At 35.4% G+C, this 18,564-nt stretch overlaps 1 protein-coding gene across 16 annotated transcripts in view; it reads right to left on the reverse strand.

The window, feature by feature from the left end:
- The window catches only part of LOC135206510 (pumilio homolog 2-like), a 438,165-nt gene that overhangs the window by 136,644 nt on the left and 282,957 nt on the right, over positions 1 to 18,564 (reverse strand). For all 16 annotated transcript variants that reach the window (XM_064237877.1, XM_064237920.1, XM_064237888.1 and 13 more), the window contains 3 exons: positions 13,534 to 13,648; positions 3,146 to 3,351; positions 2,462 to 2,604 (listed from right to left, as the gene is read on the reverse strand). In XM_064237877.1, the coding sequence (XP_064093947.1) occupies positions 2,462 to 2,604; positions 3,146 to 3,351; positions 13,534 to 13,648 (464 nt within the window). The remainder of the gene's footprint in view (positions 1 to 2,461; positions 2,605 to 3,145; positions 3,352 to 13,533; positions 13,649 to 18,564) is intronic.

An 18,564-nucleotide genomic window follows, 5' to 3' on the forward strand; every position in this document is an offset into this window, starting at 1 on the left:
ACCCTGTAACAATAAAGCATACAACCTCCATCTAAATCCAAAGCAAAGAACAAAAGAGAAATTTCTATTCCTTGCACACTTGTACAAAAAGAAAGGCAGCTTGGAATATGCCAACAAAAAAATACTGCAAGATGCTTGAAAGGTAAAGGAGAATGCACTCAGTCATGACTACATGAACAAGGCATTCACAAACAGAAGTACAGTCCAACCTCTTTCATCCAGGAACCTTGGGACAGGCCACTGCCAGACCACAGAAAATAGCAGAATATAGAATACATCCCTAAAAACTGAACACCCAATGTAAACAGTCTTGCCAGCTAATTCTACATACAAGTAGCCTAGTTGCTGACTTAGCCTACTACCTCGCTAAGTTCTGACACTGGTTTTTATAATCTTATTACAAATATATTTTCACTTTTATTTTATAACTTCATTGTGTATAATTTCCTTTAAAAAGTTAATTTATTGAACACATTTAGCCTTCTTTTCTGAGTTAGCCTAACCGTAAGTCAACTACAGTACTCAACTTTTCTCAGAATCTAGACTATTATCAGTGACTTTCCACCTCCTAAATTTAAAACCTTCATAATTATCACTTAGTTTTTTCGTCATATATTTTGATTGTAGAGGGCAATGAGATGACAAAAATAAAGAATGAATTTCAGTGATCGCAGTGCATTTGAACGTCGTCTGATATCATGGGTGGCATATTGATTGGGTAAATATAAAGCTACATAAAAGAAATGATCAAAAACGTATCTCCTACAAGTATTTCAAGCACCCTAAGAGTAAGGAATTCGTGTATTGCCAAATGTCTCATTGTTTTGATTAAAAGTTTTGACTGGTAGAGCCTTCTCAAGTGGAGTATTTTTTAAAAATTATTTATTCACTGAAACTTATCAAAATATGTTTGAATTTACACATTTTCATTACTAATATTTCTGATAAAAACAAGAGATAGCAATTTGTATGCTATCGGGCCCAGTCGGGAAGTTGTAAACAATACATGGCAATTCAACAAGCCAATAACAGCCGATTCAAAATCAAGCCGAACCACTGAAGTTCCTGGACAACAGAATGCTGGCTTTAAGAGATTCAACTGTAGATGAAAATCTAACAATAATGAACTAGACCAAATCAAGAAATAACCAATAAAGGTTAACATGACAATAGGACAAAGGTGCGCTTCTGAAGACTTTTCAATACACTACTTACCACTAAATAACATACGCTAAGGCAATTAGGAGGAGGAGGAGGAGGAGGAGGAGAGGAGGAGGAGGAGGAGGAGGAGGAGGACGACTCTATGGCAGGTATATTATCACATTAATTATACCTCCAGCTCCTCATTAATTCAGAAAATTGGTCAATAAGGCAATCACTTCAGCAAGTCTAACTACAATGTCACAACATAATCATCACTTCGACTGTTAACAGCAAAAGGAACTACATATTGTAATATTTTAATAGTACTAACAAATCAGTTTCAGAATAAGAACTTTCAATACAATAAAACATTCAAGACATCTGTTCAATGAAAATATTGGAAAAATGTTTTAAAGATAAACAATTTAAATGTGAAAGTAAACATTTTTCCACTAAAAGATAAACAAATACCAAAACTGAACAACTTGAATCTGCTCTAGTTGTTTATGGTGTACAGGGATTAAAGTCTAGTTTCTCAATACATGTCTTGCTCTTTAATCCATTTTCACAATGAAATGTTACCTTTATGAGTGGAAAGAATATAATCGACAATATGATGAATCAAAAACACTTCCAAAAATTTGAAACCTTGCTTATAAGCTTTTTACACATGGCATTATGGCAGAGCATTTGTCATTCCAGAAGACTGATTCCCACTAACAGCTGAAACACATACACCTTGCTGTAACTGGGTATTGAAGCTCAGCTAGGAATCAAAGGCAGGGTACCGAGTTATTCATGGAAAGGGGAATAACCTAAAATTTTGTTTTAAGTGGCACGCAGCAGATAGTTCTGGAGCTTCTTTGAAGAAATACTTCAGCCAACACTGCACTGCTTTTGGCATTTTATTTTTACTCATTCACACTAGAATCTTCCTACCTAGATATAACTTAACCTATGGGCTTAAAGTTTTCGCCTAACATTTACGGGCAAATCCTTTGGGCTAGCCATACAAATATAGAAATGTATCTATAATCACAAAAGTAACCTACAAATACCAATACTCTATTTTCATTTGTTTTGATGAGTACTTTAGTTTTACTTAGTAAATCATTTAACTGTACCTTTAGCACATTTCAAATGGTTGGTTACTAGGTTATGTAGTAAAATTTACAAAGCTCTTCCAGGCATATTCCATGTCACTGACCATGTATTGGCTCTCAACTCTTTGAATAAAATTAAGAATTACAAAACCTTAATGTGGTATATGAAAGATAAAATCATTCAACATATTAGTGATGTTGTATCATATACTTACTTAAATGCTTTATCGTCTTCTAAACCATTTTGTACAATGCCATTTGCTTGGGGCATATTGCCATTTTCTACATCCTTTTTCGTAGGGTCGAATGGTGACGGTGCTTTGTCTTTTTTGTCCTTACTTGCGTCCACAGCTCCATTCTACAACCAAACCACGTTCATTAGGATTAGTGATAAAACAGATACAGTGGACCCCCCGTATTCGCGTTCTCCAGATTCGCGGACTCTCACATTCACGGATTTCTCTGGGGAAAGTTTCCCTGCATTATTCGCGGAAAATTCGCGGTATTTTTCTATGATAAATATCCACAAATTCCTGGTTTTTTTTTGATGAATTTCATCATAAAATGCACTTTTTGTGATAAAACTATTAAAAAACAAAGTATGAAAATTTTTAGTGGGTTTTTCTTGAGTTTTAACTAACAAAATAGGCGGTTTTTAGCATTTTCATAGGGGTTCCAAACATTCCCGGGTTCCAACTATTCACGGGGGGGTCTGGTACGCATCCCCGCGAATACAGGGGGACCACTGTATTCCAGATTTTTGCACAAGGTACAATTATAGGTAGCTAAAATTCCAAAGTTAAAATAAAGCAGATGAAGTTCTAAAAAATAAAAATCATACACTGGAATATTTCAGTAATTCACATTGCAACATACAAAGTAAAAAGTAAAACTCTAACCCTGAGTGCTAGGTTTGCCATACGAGCATCGAGATCCTTCCCCGTTGGCGAAGAGGCAAGGACATACTCAACCATCTTGAGTCCAACCCCAGCATGATCGGAGGCACGTGGAGATAACACTGAATCACCTCCCGGGAATTGTGGACGAACTGGACCTCTCTGGCCAACACCCATATTTAATCCATGAGACTGTCCCACTCCATGATCTGTAATAATAATGTCTTTGTTAGATATAATAGCTTAATAAATAATACTTTGATCCTACATAACATCCACACTTTACATCATCAATGCTGTTTTTACATTACATTTATCCCTAGTACTATGCACATCTGGCTTAAATCTCTGTCCTAAGGCTTCATTTAAGCCTTTTTCCATGTTGTTCTTTGTTACTTATTTCATAATCCCTTCTCATCACATTCAGGTCATTAATCTTAGCATTTTAGTACAGTTGGCAACATGCTGATCTCTCTATCTTGCAGGCTGGCGTTTGCCTCCCGCCAGGGGCGAATAAGTGAAGCTGTCTACCAGTCTTTACTCATGGTGGAGACTTGGGGTTACCTGGCTGATGTCTGCCTGAGAAGCAATAGCTTGGAGGAGGACTGAAACTGACTACTTGACCAATATTGAACTATCTTCACAATATTGCATATACGTACCCCCTTTCCACCAGGTACATGATGCTCCACCTACCTCTCTTCCCAATTTCCCTTTCTTATAAATTTATGGCAAAAAGAATATCAACATGGCTGCTTTAGTAACTGTAATTAGTCCTTGCTTCTTTTTCTGTTGCCGTTAGGTTCATTTTATGCCGACTATCAATCCTTTATTTCGCTCTTACAGTACTTTAACGCTTCCTACAACCTATGCCTCTGTTGCTATTAGCAGTCACCTTCATACAAAATCTTCCAGAGGGTCTCCCTTTCAGCACTCCTTTGTAGCTATAGAATTCACCATACTTGTCAAATTGTCACTCCATACCTAACATTGCATAATAAAACTGAAAGTGTACATGTGGAACTCAGTTCATGTATTTGATAAACTAGTAAAAAGAAACTGAATTAATGAATACTTCATATGAACTGCTGCAAGACAGTAATGTACATCAAATTAAGTGAATTACTATAGTAAAACCAAACCGATTACGAATATGTTATGTTTTAAACGTTGTCACTATTCCCACATTTGATTCCCGAAACTTTACCAAAGTTGGAGATAGATGTTGTAGAACCATTACCACATCTTCCTAATAACAAGTCAGAAAGGGTATACAGCTTGACACTACTCTGGGTTTCTAATACGAATTTCTGTATTTGGGTCACATTATCACCGACGACCTAAAAGATGCGGCAGACATTTGAACAGAGGCGTTGTAAACTATATGCAACTGGCAACATGATTGCAAGGAAACTGCAACTGCTGCTCTTCCGCTTGTATTGCTACAGTATCTATGGGCGTTCCCTCTGGACAAGACTATACCCGAGAGAACATAAGGCGTATCACTGTTGCGCACAATGACATTTTGAGAAGTCTCACAAACACTCCGCCACAGATTTTCATAGAAAACCACCTGGACAACTTAAAAATCATTGTAGGCGAACAGCGTCCAGTCTGATAACCCGAGTGAGAAACAGCAGCAATTCGCTCATACAAAGCATCCTAAGGAGTGAAGCAAGAAGTTTTAAATTGTGGGAAAGATGGGAAAATGAGGCCTTTGTTCCCTAAAGGACTTAATCTCTATTGGCAAGGTGTCATCTGTAGAATCTGTCATTATTATTATATCTATTGCTGATATTTTACCTTTTCATTATTAAGTTTTTCTACATTCAATTTTCGTATACAGCCCGTTGGACCTGATTACTGTAACCACATAAGGTTTCTAGCTGAAATATATTATATAATCTGTGCAATAACTATAACAACTCTCAATGTATTCTTTTTTTTCTCCAATATTATTACTGTTATTACCAGTATTATGATTAGTACTATCTTTTATACTACCTCAGCTACTGTGTGGATAGTGCCGTTTACTCATTTTTTATCATGTTATCTCATGTATTTAGATTGTGTACGTTACTGTCTGTATTTTGTATATTCCATGTATATGGCCCTGAGCTGAAATAAATGATACTATTATTATTTATAACCTGTAAGCTGCCTAATGGACAGACAAATTTCTTGATCTCTTTTCTGTTCCTTCAAAATTTAACAAGATATTAGGCCGCATGATGCTAAGCAGCCTAATATATCTTGTCAAGTACTGTACATTAAACTGTTTTGACAGAATAAAGGATAAGGATGATTTAGTTTTTAACTAACTAAATAAATTATTAAATTATACAAACGCCCAATATCTACCGAAACCCACTCGGGAGGAGAGAGAGAGAGAGAGAGAGAGAGAGAGAAGAGAGAGAGAGAGAGAGAGAGAGAAAGGGGGGGGTGGCCTCCTAAAGGGACGGTAGATTGTAAATCAAGTTGCTTTCTCCCAGAAACAGTCTCTCTCTTCTGGAAAGCCTTTGGGAGGATAAGTTGGATTTTATGACCAGATTAATGAACCCTAAATTGAAGGATGCAGACTAACTGTTGTCTGACAAAAGTTAGGCAACATAGCTTATGACAGCTAGTATGTTCAGTCATTTTGTTTTGCCTTTAAGGGAGCAACAAATTGCCTTCTTAGTAGGTTATCACCAATGGACAGTATGTTAAAAATTAACAGTCACTCAGCTATTAATGCATCATGTCTCTATAAAAAAAAAAATTAAACAAACCAGAGAACTCAGAGATAATGCAACAATAGATTCCAGGAAATATATACGTACTATATTGTAAAGTGTATACTATTTCTAGCCACAAGGAACGAGACTAATCAGTTCTGATGCTGGCACTATGTTTGGAAAAAGCCTGGGATCTAAACTCAAATGTTTCACTGCTTCTCAAAATAATACCAAGTTTTCTATTTTATTTCATAAACTCTAAATTCATTTACTTGTTATTATTATTAATAGGGGTTAGTTTTTACAGACCTCTGAGTCTCAAGTAGATCATTTACTTGAACTACCCTACATTCAATTACTTGAACTACAAAGTAATTTGAGTATTCCAGATTAATTAGGGTATCTACACTGTACATGTGAACAAATATTTGGATAGTTTAAAAATAAAATGATAAATTGACAAGTATCAATATCACTTAAGAACAAAATAAAATCCAATACCTCCTAGTGCAATATCATATTACTATTTAATTTATTAGTGTTCAAAATTATATACTGCATTAGAGTACACCATCAACTAAGTTAACCAGACTTGACATCTGGCCCATTTTTTTTTTTATAAGGAATGGAAGGCAAGACAAAGAATAAAAATACAATCATCAACATAGCTCAAATACAAAATGACTATGAAGAACCTTTATTCACCCAGCCACACAAATGCTTTTTGCAGTAGTTCATGTAATTTTCCCAAAACATATCCAACGTCTACTTGACTTTTCTTTACCATCACCAGGCTTTCCAATTTTCTGAAGCATAATAACGATATAAATCCTATCAGAACAAATCCTACCATATACTAAACTGTAAACTACTCTAGTAAAGAGTAGTTAAGAAAGTTAACATCTACTCATTACTGTAATTACTACTACAGTAACTTGTTTATATACAGTACCTTAACAGTTTAAGCCTATAGTGATATAAAGATGAAAAGTGTTACTGACCCTTAAGAGTATATACATATATCAAAATTACTCTGAGTTAACCAAATATAACAAAAACCAATATAACAAATAATAACTTCAAATACTGATCTAGAATTTACTTTCAGTGCTATAGGGCTCCTTAAACTCATAATTTAACAAAAAAAGGACCTACATAACTAGCAAGATAATCAGAGAGAGAGAGAGAGAGAGAGAGAGAGAGAGAGAGAGAGAGAGAGAGAGAGAGAGAGAGAGAGAGAGAGAGAGAGAGAGAGAAATTATAAACTCTCCTACTAACTAAGCAATCTGCTTACCACATGAACTAAATACAATTTTTAAGAATGAAGAAGTATTTATCAAACACTGTATCAGGTACAATAATCACATTGATCACTAAAAACTGTCCTCTAAATTCTATATATTATTTCCGATACCGAGTCTTCCATGCACTCTTATCATTTTTCTTATTCCTTCAATGTTTGACTTGCAATAAATTGATACAATTCTTGCCCAGACTGGAACAGAAAGGGAAAAAAATAGGTTCAAACCTACATGAAAACGAAATTACATATTCAAATCAAATATTGAGATTAATTTCATACTACATAATACATACTACACTCTACCTCCTCTACAATACTATCCTAAGACCTGCCACTTAGTTTATAGCACACCAGTACAACAAAATAATGAATTCATCTGGCACACCACTCAATTTCCCACTAGTACTGATCTTGCCATTACACAATGTTTGCAACTTAATAAGCAGTCCCTAAACTCAAAATAATTCTTCTAAGGACTTCTGTTCAACCTTCTGTTTATCATCAATATTCAATAATTCCTCTATGTTGACCATCCATCTCTCCACCAATAGTACATTCTGAAAGCTGCTATTTCTCCTCTGAACACTTATCTTAGGAACACACTAAATAGGGATTCAATACCTCAACTTCAATATCTACATTTCTCTGCCTATTATTCTGATACATGAAAATGCTTTCTACTCAGTAGGAAACTGAAGTTATCTTGGTTCAATCTACTTAAGGCTAGGTGTTTGTCTTATTGTTCAACCTGAAAATACAAAAACAAATTTAAACAATTGTTTACCAAAGTTTTGCTTCATACATTACTATTTCCTTGCTTAATCTCTTTCTCTCTAGTCATCTTAGATATCCTAAAATAAAAAGCTAGATGTGTCCAGATCTTTGAAACTGAAGTGTATTACAATTACTAAACTGAAACATCACAAAATTGAAACAGGGACCTCTTTCATCCAAATGTGATAAATATGACTACGTTTCTACAAGTGACCCACATATTCCTACTATAGAGTGACAAGTTGATTTTGAAATGTATTCTTGACAGTTAAAATGAATTGTAATTGCATCATCTCAATTCTCATTTGATAATTTCATCATGACCTAAATTGCACCTACGGGTTTACACCCCAGGGGCAGATGATATAGATTTATGCAGTTCACACAATGAAAATAAACTAGTTAACACCCCAGGGGCAGATGATATAGATGTATGCAGTTCACACAATGAAAATGAACTAAATGTATTTTTTTCCCCTTTTATCCAATATATCCATTTTTGAAGACCATACTTATTGTTACTATAGACTTATGATGTTATTTAAGGCTCACACCTTCCTTCTAGATCAGAAGAATTGTGAACCATACATACTTTTGCCAATCATACATTTTTCCTACCTGCGAATCTGATACATTTATAATTAAAGTTTCAGTCAAACATGTTTGATACTGAACAATTATATGCCCTGCATCATACTGTTTCATAAATAATTTTAGGGAACTGTTACCAATCATACAGTTTTCACCTCTCTTCCTGTTCAAATGCATTGAAATTTAAATAAATAACTGACCCCAGTACCTCATGGTTTCAAGATATGATTGAAAAATAACAATAAAACTTTGATTATTGAAAATTTCACAAACAAAATAAATGTAGTTATGTACCAAAAACACTCAATCTCAATTGGGTGATGGCAGAGATACAATTAGTATTCCTTACTTTCCCTAATTTTTATTTTTCACACAAATAGATTTTTTTCTGTGTTAAATTTCTTTGTTACCCAGGCTCTAGGCATAATATAAGCACAGTTAGCCGTTAAAAAAGGGGGGAGGTTCATGTCCGCAAATAAGTATACTGTAAAGTACTATTTATAAGTGTGCCATTTTCAGCAAATTATCACATAAGGAGGACTACACTGTGGTTTGCCAGCTAAACAAGATTGATCAAAGCCATTTGATTTTATAAACACCCCTCTGTTACCCTTATATTGTTACAGTTCAAAAGGCTAAGAGAGCCCCTTCAACATACAGCCCAGTACTTCCTTTGTAGTATACTTCAAAAAGCCACTTAAAGAAACCTTGAAAATCCACATTGCATACCATCACACTGCAGATGGTACCATAGGTTTTTCCAACATCTCTTTAAGCATAGCTTCAGTGCTTTCAGCCGTTATTTCTTTCAACTGTTCCCTTTTGAACTTATCTATCAAACTACTACATATTCACCTTCCAGAAATTTTCACCTGTTTTACAAACATCCAAGTTTATCCAATGAACTTTAATTTCCCCACCTTATAAATCTTGCATAATAAAACAGCAGTAACAATAGGTTACAAGTTGTTGAGATATGTGGTATCCAGTGGTGAAATAATTCATGAAAGGAGATATAAAGTAGCATGACAGACCTTGGAACAATGGCATATATGGGCCAGATGAGAATTCAGCTAGTAAACTAAACTGAAAACCAGTGATCACTCATCCCATGCCAAACTCACTGTAATATAAGAACCCCAAATCAAATTGGAAAGCTCGAGCATGTAAAAAATGAACTTGGACAGAATTTGACAACTTATCTGTTCAAGAACCAGAAAAACAAAATGGAAGGAGAGATTGTGGGGGTAACGTGCTTATTTATTAAGGAAAGACAGATTGAATTCGTAGATCTCAACAAGAGTTGGTGGAGAATCTTAAAACACCAAGGCAAAATGGCACTAATTGACAGTAGTGAGCAGCAGACTACTACTTGCAAGGTTGAAAACAACATTGCGATATGAGTATTACAGTGTGCCAAGCACCATAGAGTGAAATAGATGATGAAATTTACAAAGAAAGATTGTCTTTTTTTGAGAAATGAGGCTGCCCTCAGCCTCAATCAGAGCATGGCCTGGATCAAAGAATGGTGTAGTCAGTGGGGTATGAGGCTGAAATCCAGTAAACTATAAAACACTATTGATTAGCAGATCTCGTACAAATTTCCCACTCCATCCTCCTGTTTAGGTGGATGGAACTTTGCTAATGAGTCTGAAGCTTTAACTATTCTATGAGTAACCTTTGACTCACATCTAACTTTTGAGAAACATCTAATGAAAGTTTCAGTAAATATCATAAGAAAGTTAGGTATTGTTCGAAAGACCTCTTATATTTACAACAGTGATAAAATCAATGCAACCTCTTTTAAGTCATTTGTACTCCCTTTACTAGAATACTGTTTTCCAGTGTGGATGCCTGCTTCTGCCTGAGATTTCTGTTTCCTAATACATAATAGTAGTTATGACTTGGAGCATCAATGGATGGTCTTGTTTGTCACTTTTTCATTACGTTGTATTTCAGCAAAAGATCTTTCATATTCACAATTATTCCCTGATCCCCTTTATCTACCAAAAGCAACCAGATTTGCTGAACAGCAGCACCAATATGCAGTAAATGTGCCTTGCTGTCAATATGCTCAGTTCCGGAGGTCCTGTATTCCTCATACTGTTGGACTGTGAAACGGACTCCCAGAGGAAGTTGTGCAACTGGAACTTTATTAGTTCAAGCGAATGTCCAATACACTACTACTCTGATATTCTCCTTGCATTTTAATACATTTTTATCTATTAATAATTTATTATCATCATTTTTTTTAATGAACAGGTTTCATCTTCTGAATAATAATACAAATAATCTTGTAACTAGAGGTGCTCTTTTCCAAAACACGGTTATCTATAAATACACTTCGGTTTCCCCAGATGTAAGTCACACAAACCACATAAATAACTATTATGTGGGAAAGAAAGAGCTATGAGGGCCACTAGGAATTTTATATTGTCATTATTCAACTTGTCACTGCCATTTTAAAGTGGAAATCATAAGCACGCAACACAATAAGTTTTGACAAGTATGTAGGCTTAATACAATAAAGCTTCTCTATGAAACACTATAGTCAAACCAATTTACGAGCGGACTCAGAGCCCATTTGCGACGTTGCCAGATCCTTCTGACCATTTTAATCCACACCTGGTTTGACCTCTTTAATCTATGGGCAGACTAAGATAAAGAGAGAGTAGTTTAATTCCCTCGTTAACCCAGATTTGGATGGTCAAAGTATATAATCCTTCAATTTGGTACTGTCCCTCTAAATTGTTTCCTTCATTGTTATTTTTTTTTATTTTCATTTTTGCCACGTGGTGATGTGAAAGTTGTAATCCCGTAGCCATAGCGAAGAACAAAATCGTCTCTTATAAAAAAAAAATATAAAAGCCAATTATGATTGGTTAATGAGTATTTTTCTACCATGTGCATTTGGATGCTATTTGTCAGACAGTTATGTGACTTTATGAATAGATCAGTTCACCATTTATTTGTTTTTGGAAGAATTGTGACATGATACTTTATGAGTAAAAGATGGGAATCTATTAAGACAATTTTATCAACTAAGCCCAATACAATAGAAATCACCAATTATAATGTTTTACAATTCATTTCATTTTATTGTATGTCATTTAAGACTTGAAAGGCCAAGCAAATAATACATGAGTAGACAACCACCAAACACAATATTTTCCTTCACTTGTGTAACACTTTGTCTATCGTCGGAATTTCTTTCCTTGCATAGAAAGCCAATACAGTTCGCCGTGTAACACATCGATCGAAATCATCCACATTTGTTACGGTTTTTAATCCTTTCCTTTTCTTTTCCTCAAAAACCAGTTCTCCAAATTCTTCTTCCGTTTCTTTAGCTTCCTTGCAAATCTGATGCAAAGTACTTTTTGATATCTGTTTCATCTGCGGCACGTTTGGCTGCTTGATTGATTCCAAACTTGGAAATTCATTTTCTTTTTCCCATTTAAAAAACTGGTACACGTTGTATGCCATTTCGCGTTCTTCAGGACAAAGGACATGCAGCGGGGAACTCTCCATGGTGTTTTCAGAAACTTGCTGTGCGAGACAATGAATACGGACTATTATCTCGACCCATTTTATACGATTTGACCAAGGGTCTCAGTGATCTGACCCAAGTGAAGTTTTTCATTTTTCTTCCCTTCTCTTAGTGAAGCAAAGGCAGCCGGATTAAGGAGAATTCACCGTCGCAAATGGGCTCGGAGTACGCTCATAAAATGGTTTGACTATAAAATGTGGTGCACACAATCCAGAGGACTGATTTACCATTAGAAATATATATGTTGAGAAAATGCACTGTAATATGGGATGACAAAATGTTAAACTCTATATAAGATCATGTTGACTAATCCTTGTATTCAAGGACTAGCAATGTATTATGGTAGTTCACAATGATGAATTTAATTAAAGATTGATGAATGAAAAAGAGAGGTTTCATCAGCATAAACTTGACATTGCTTGCTTTTAATACAACACTTCATATATCTATACTTAAGGGAATCCAAATAAATAATACATAGTAGCAAGGACTAAGAATGCACAAAAGAACAAAATAATACCCAAGAGAGAAAAGACTTATAAGGATGAACCTTTCAGATATTTAGCACCAAAACAGCATACAGAAAGCTAAATAAGATATGGGAATTAAAGATACTGAATTCCAAGAAAGATATACATTATTCAAGTGCAACATCTATTACATAGTATACAGACATGACTGATAGTATGCAATTGAAACCAAAATACTTTCTCAAACAGAGAATCAGGCTTTCAGAACATTTTAGGCGACTCAAAAATGTATGAACAAAAGATGAAAGAAAATGTGAATCAACAGCTAAAATCAAATTTCCCTTCTTGAGTAACTTTCATAGAAATTCTGTTAAAAAAAAAAAGAAAGAAAAAAAAAAAAAAAGATCCAAAGCCATAGAGTAATGGAGGAAAATGCAGAACCTGCATTTTCTCAGCACTGACCCGCACAAATCCTCTAGACAGCTTAGTTTTTAACAAATATAACTAAAGACAGGAGAAGTGCAAATTATTCTGTTTCAATAGCATATAGCCACCTCCAGAGCAATACGTACGTTTACTAATTTAACTTTTTTAAAAAATGAAAGAAGAACACAGTTTTCCTGCAACCCATAAAACAATATACATATTCATGCCACCAACAAAATGTGAACCAAACAAAATTTGATGCATTACAAACGATCTTCCAAGATTTGGCAACAAGACAACTAGTACAGGTATTATCTTATTGGCACCAAAATTACTTATTGCACAATTTTATGCATAAATTAATCTATGGTTCGAGGAATGAGTGTTGTGTGGATAAGATTCATCGATAAAGAAAAAAACCTTTACAGAATATATTTTTCATAATTTTTAAAGCTTATGCAAAATGACACCACTTTTCGTTACATATTGTGCAACTTTCAAAACATAACTACTTCTCTACATCATCTATGCTACAATTAATCAGTAAACTTCAAAACACTCACCTGTTGGTGGTCCTGTGCTCCATGCCGTTTCTCTCCATGTGGGTTCCCCAATGTTAAAAATTCCTTTATCTGTTTTGGCCTCTTCCACACCCCATAATTTTTTGGCTGGAGCAATCTGGAAAAGATAAGATTCTTAATAAGAACATCAAGACTAGAAGCAAAATAATTTTCGATGCAGAGAGAGAGAGAGAGAGAGAGAGAGAGAGAGAGAGAGAGAGAGAGAGAGAGAGAGAGAGAGAGAGAGCCATTTAATAAATTTTGGCGCTATACTGTTTAAAAACGCTACCAATAACATCAATGCAATAATAAAACACAAGACTAGAAGCAAATAATTTTCGATGCAGAGAGAGAGAGAGAGAGAGAGAGCTAGAGAGACCAGAGAGAGAGAGAGAGAGAGAGAGAGAGAGATCAATAAATTTTGGCGCTATACTATTAAAAACGGCTACATAAAACACAGCATAATAAAACATCAGTCATTATACACAACACAGTCTTAATTATTCATTAATTACAAGCAAGACCAGCGACTAAAATTTCAGTGACAGCAAGTAACAAGATTTCAAAAATGTACTGTCCCTTGGAAATAGACAGTGTGTGGGAATGCAGAGAGAGAGAGAGAGAGAGAGAGAGAGAGAGAGAGAGAGAGAGAGAGAGAGAGAGAGAGAGAGAGAGAGAGAGAGAGAGAGAATTTTCCATTTAAATGATAATTTCCATCAAAATATTCTAGACATTGCTTTTTACACCACTTATGACAGCAGAATGATTCTCAATCTTCACTGTGACCCAATGCCGACCTCCTGAAACGTGGAATGCCTAACTCCCTGAACATTAATAATATATTATAGTACATTCACATCAACTGTGCATCTGATGTCTAGGCCCGCCCCTTATGACGCTCCTGATTGGCTGAGAGAGAGAGAGAGAGAGAGAGAGAGAGAGAATTTTAAACAAGCTAGTTATAAATTTTACTGTGGGAGGTGTTGCTGTTTATAATAGGACATCAAGGCTACTTTAAAACTGAACCCAAACATTGCATTACTTCAAGGTGTGCTTGATTTTTGTTTAAAAATTCTGAAAATGGAGGGGAGAAACTGGATCATGCAAAACTGATGGAGAGAGAGAGAGAGAGAGAGAGAGAGAGAGAGAGAGAGAGAGAGAGAGAGAGAGAGAGAGAGTTAAGCTTCACAAGTGACCTTCCTATTTACCTTTGGTAAGTGTATAAAATTTCACAAAAAGCTTAGAATTCCATGACCCAACTCCAGAGAGAGAGAGAGAGAGAGAGAGAGAGAGAGAGAGAGAGAGAGAGAGAGAGAGAGAGAGAGAGAGAGAGCACTTTCTTGATGATTTCATGTAATTATTGTAATCAGAAGTCAGAGAAATCTCTAATAGTGTTAGATAATTATATTTTTCTTTTTACATCAGGTCAAGAGTGTTATGTAATTACTTTGAATTTCATAAAACAAACTTTCATAAAACAATGTATTTATGCAACAGTTAAAAGAGTTGTCTACATTTTTAATACCCGCCTACCCGGGTACAGTTCTCAAAGAATAAATCGCTCTTATCTCAATCATTTCCCATCTAACAATATGATTATTCTAAAACAAACTTTAAAACATTTCTAATGCCTGTCAGTTACTCAAGATACCAACAACCGCCCTCCACCAAAACAGCAAAACCGCCAACCCAACACCCACAACAATCACTGCTTAACCAACTCTACCCCGTCCGCCGACATCAGAGGCGCTTGTCGGTGCTTCTGTTCTTAAAGCTGAGTTAGACCAAAGGGTTAAATGGCCAAGTTTAAAGTCTCATCAGCCTTAAAGGCGTCGCTGCATACACGACAACCTCTTCCGATTTTTCTCCACAAGAGCGCGCGCGCGCGATGGCACGCCAAAGTCAGGTTTGTGATTCCCAGAATCAGTTGGGGGGGAACATGAACATCGTTCCAAGGCAACGTGAATTCAGTCAGATAGGATGACACGGAATACATCAAAATAATGGGTTAGAATCTAAACGAAAACCACGGAAATCGTTCGTTATAATCATAATCAATGACGGCAGAGGGAAAAAACAGGATTCGTTAATCTTAAAAGATTCTGAACAAAATGCCACAATTCTGGTACAAGGTTTAAAATCCGATATGGTTAAACTGTATATAAACACGAAAATACATTAGAAGACATCCGCCACACAAACATCGAATTATATGCAAATAAAAACATTTTGCAAAGGACCATTTGATAAAAAAAAAAAAAAAAAAAAAAGGAAATATTACACATGGCGGTGTGGTGTAGGAGTTCGTTGGTTTGCGCCCGTGTGCCGACAAATTTCTTATCGACTAAAACACTCACCTTCGGTTAACATATGAAAATATATTAATTCCAAGGTAGAGCAAGTCAGATATTAAAGGACATTTGTAGCTCGGTGTATGTATATGAATCACGGTAATGTGATATTTTATTTATATATATATATATATATATATATATATATATATATATATATATATAAGTGCGTATACAGACATAACAGTACATACCTATACCCAACGTAACCGCAATATCAGCTGAATAACAGGCGCCTACCTATTTTTGTAATATTCCATCATCCAAGAATTCAGGACAGACAAATCGTAATACTACAAGGAATAGAGGAGACAGTGGTTTTCCATTGTAACTGGGTGTAGATAAGTAAAATTATCTGTTACTTTTCTGTTTACACTAAATTAACTACGAATATGTCCACGTCTAGTAGCCATACACTCTTGTTTATAATCTATGCCAAGGTTATTCCCCTAAAATTCTCTCTCTCTCTCTCTCTCTCTCTCTCTCTCTCTCTCTCTCATTCACACGCAAAAATACCAATTTTAATCAAGATGCTTACATAACGATAACATACTCTATGTATACTACTTATTGGCGAACACCTTTAATGCATCCATCGGGTAAACTCCACGATCAAATGCGTCAATCACACTGATGAGCAATCAATTAAGCCAAACTTTTACGACCTCCGGCCAGACATCTGGGTTCAAATACGCAAGATTTTACAGCAAAAGCACCAAACAAGGAAATGTGACGGTACGCACGCACACTGCCTGGGAAAGATTACTTCGTTCCTTAAAAACATTACTCTTCGGAAAGTAAACTGTAGTATACTAGTTTTAACAAGATATAGATATATGTTACTGATAAAACCATTTGTACGCAATATATTACTGATAAAACCATTTGTACGCAAACATTCCAATATACTAATACAATAAATTTATTATATATATATAAGCCTGTACATCAAAGCAAACTTAGGTAAAACGTTTTAGCGATTAGTAGCAAAGCAAGTATTGTAACACATGACAACTAATACCAATTCCTACTCACGCGCACACAAAATAATATATATATATATATATATATATATATATTATATATAGTATAGTATATATATATATATATATATCCCTACATTAAGTGGTCGGTTGCCTGAAGGGCCTTCTCCACTGCCATCTATTTATTTCTTCTTATTTCATCATTTTCCAATCTCTCAAGCAGCTACATTTCCATTATCCACCTCACCATTCTCATCTCTGTTCTCTCAAGCTTTACTTCCACTTTTCTTCTTAGAGCCCATGTTTCCGATCCATACATTAACACTGGTCTTATCACTGCGCTATAGATCTTGACTTTTAGCCTGATTGGCATTTTCCTATCATTTATACTCCAGCTACCTTTTCAGTTTCCCCCAATGCAGCTTTTACCCTACTGTCAACTTCAGCCTCACATCCTCCCTCTTGGCTTGAAAGTAGATCCTAAGTATTTAAACTTTTCTGACTGTTTTATGATCAAGCTTCTTCTTTCTTGTATTATTTTGTCTCTATCTTCCCTACTGCTCAGCAAAACCTCTGTTTTATTCACATTCACCTTCAAGCCAACCCTTTCTAAAGAAGACTCCTGCCACCCTCCAACTCTTCTCATTTTCAGCCGTAATCTCCAGATCATCTGAGTACAACTACTCCCACAGCTCTTCATTTCTGCTCTCTTCACTCAAAACATTCATGACCAGCACAAACAAAAAAGGGCTTAACGCTGACCCCTGGTGTAATCCAACACTAACTTCAAAGTTTTCTGTTTCCCCAACTACTGTTATTACTTTAGTGCTCGTTCTTTCATACATCATCTCAACCACCCTAACCAATTTTTTCTGGGACTTTCCTTTTCCTCAAGTAACAAAACCTCACTTCTGTTGGAATTCTATATATATATATATAATATATATATATATATATATATAGATATATATATATGACTGGTAAAAATGGTCTGTAAACAAACAGAGTTCCATCTAATAAAAAGGAGCCCATAAAAACACCAAAATAGAGAACAAAAAGTACTATATTTCAGAGGACTGCTGTCTCCCTGAAGAGGGAGAGCAGCAGTCTCTGAAATATAGTACTTTTTCTCTATTTTTGGTGTTTTTATGGGCTCCTTTTATTAGATATATATATATATATGTGTGTGTGTGTGTGTGTGTGTGTGTGTTATATACATATGAGAGAGAGAGAGAGAGAGAGAGAGAGAGAGAGAGAGAGAGAGAGAGAGAGAGAGAGAGAGCAAACATAGGAAGACTTGCTCAATTACCACAACGTCAACTTCATTAGCATCAGCAAACAGGAAGTGGCGTGGGCAACACATGAATAATGATAGCTAATCTATTCTCATTACATTCTGGGAAAGCCGTAAATATTTCATCATGGCGCAGGCTAATATATTCCAAGTAAGGGTAACCCACTAGTAATAATCTCATTCCTGGAATAACATGACCTAATACTACCTAATAAGAACCATTCCCATTAATACAAAAAGTCATAGCCATGCAATCTAGCAAATAAAAAATAAACAGCAGCTAACAGAACGCCAGTGTTAGGATAAAAGTATGACCTCACTCCACACCGGCTTCATCAGCGAAAGGTGTGTGATGCCAAGTATGAAGTGTAGTACCTAGTACGTTCAAAATCAAAGGCCAATGTAA

Source organism: Macrobrachium nipponense, chromosome 11 (genome assembly GCF_015104395.2).
Source record: "Macrobrachium nipponense isolate FS-2020 chromosome 11, ASM1510439v2, whole genome shotgun sequence".
Lineage (NCBI taxonomy): Eukaryota > Metazoa > Arthropoda > Malacostraca > Decapoda > Palaemonidae > Macrobrachium > Macrobrachium nipponense.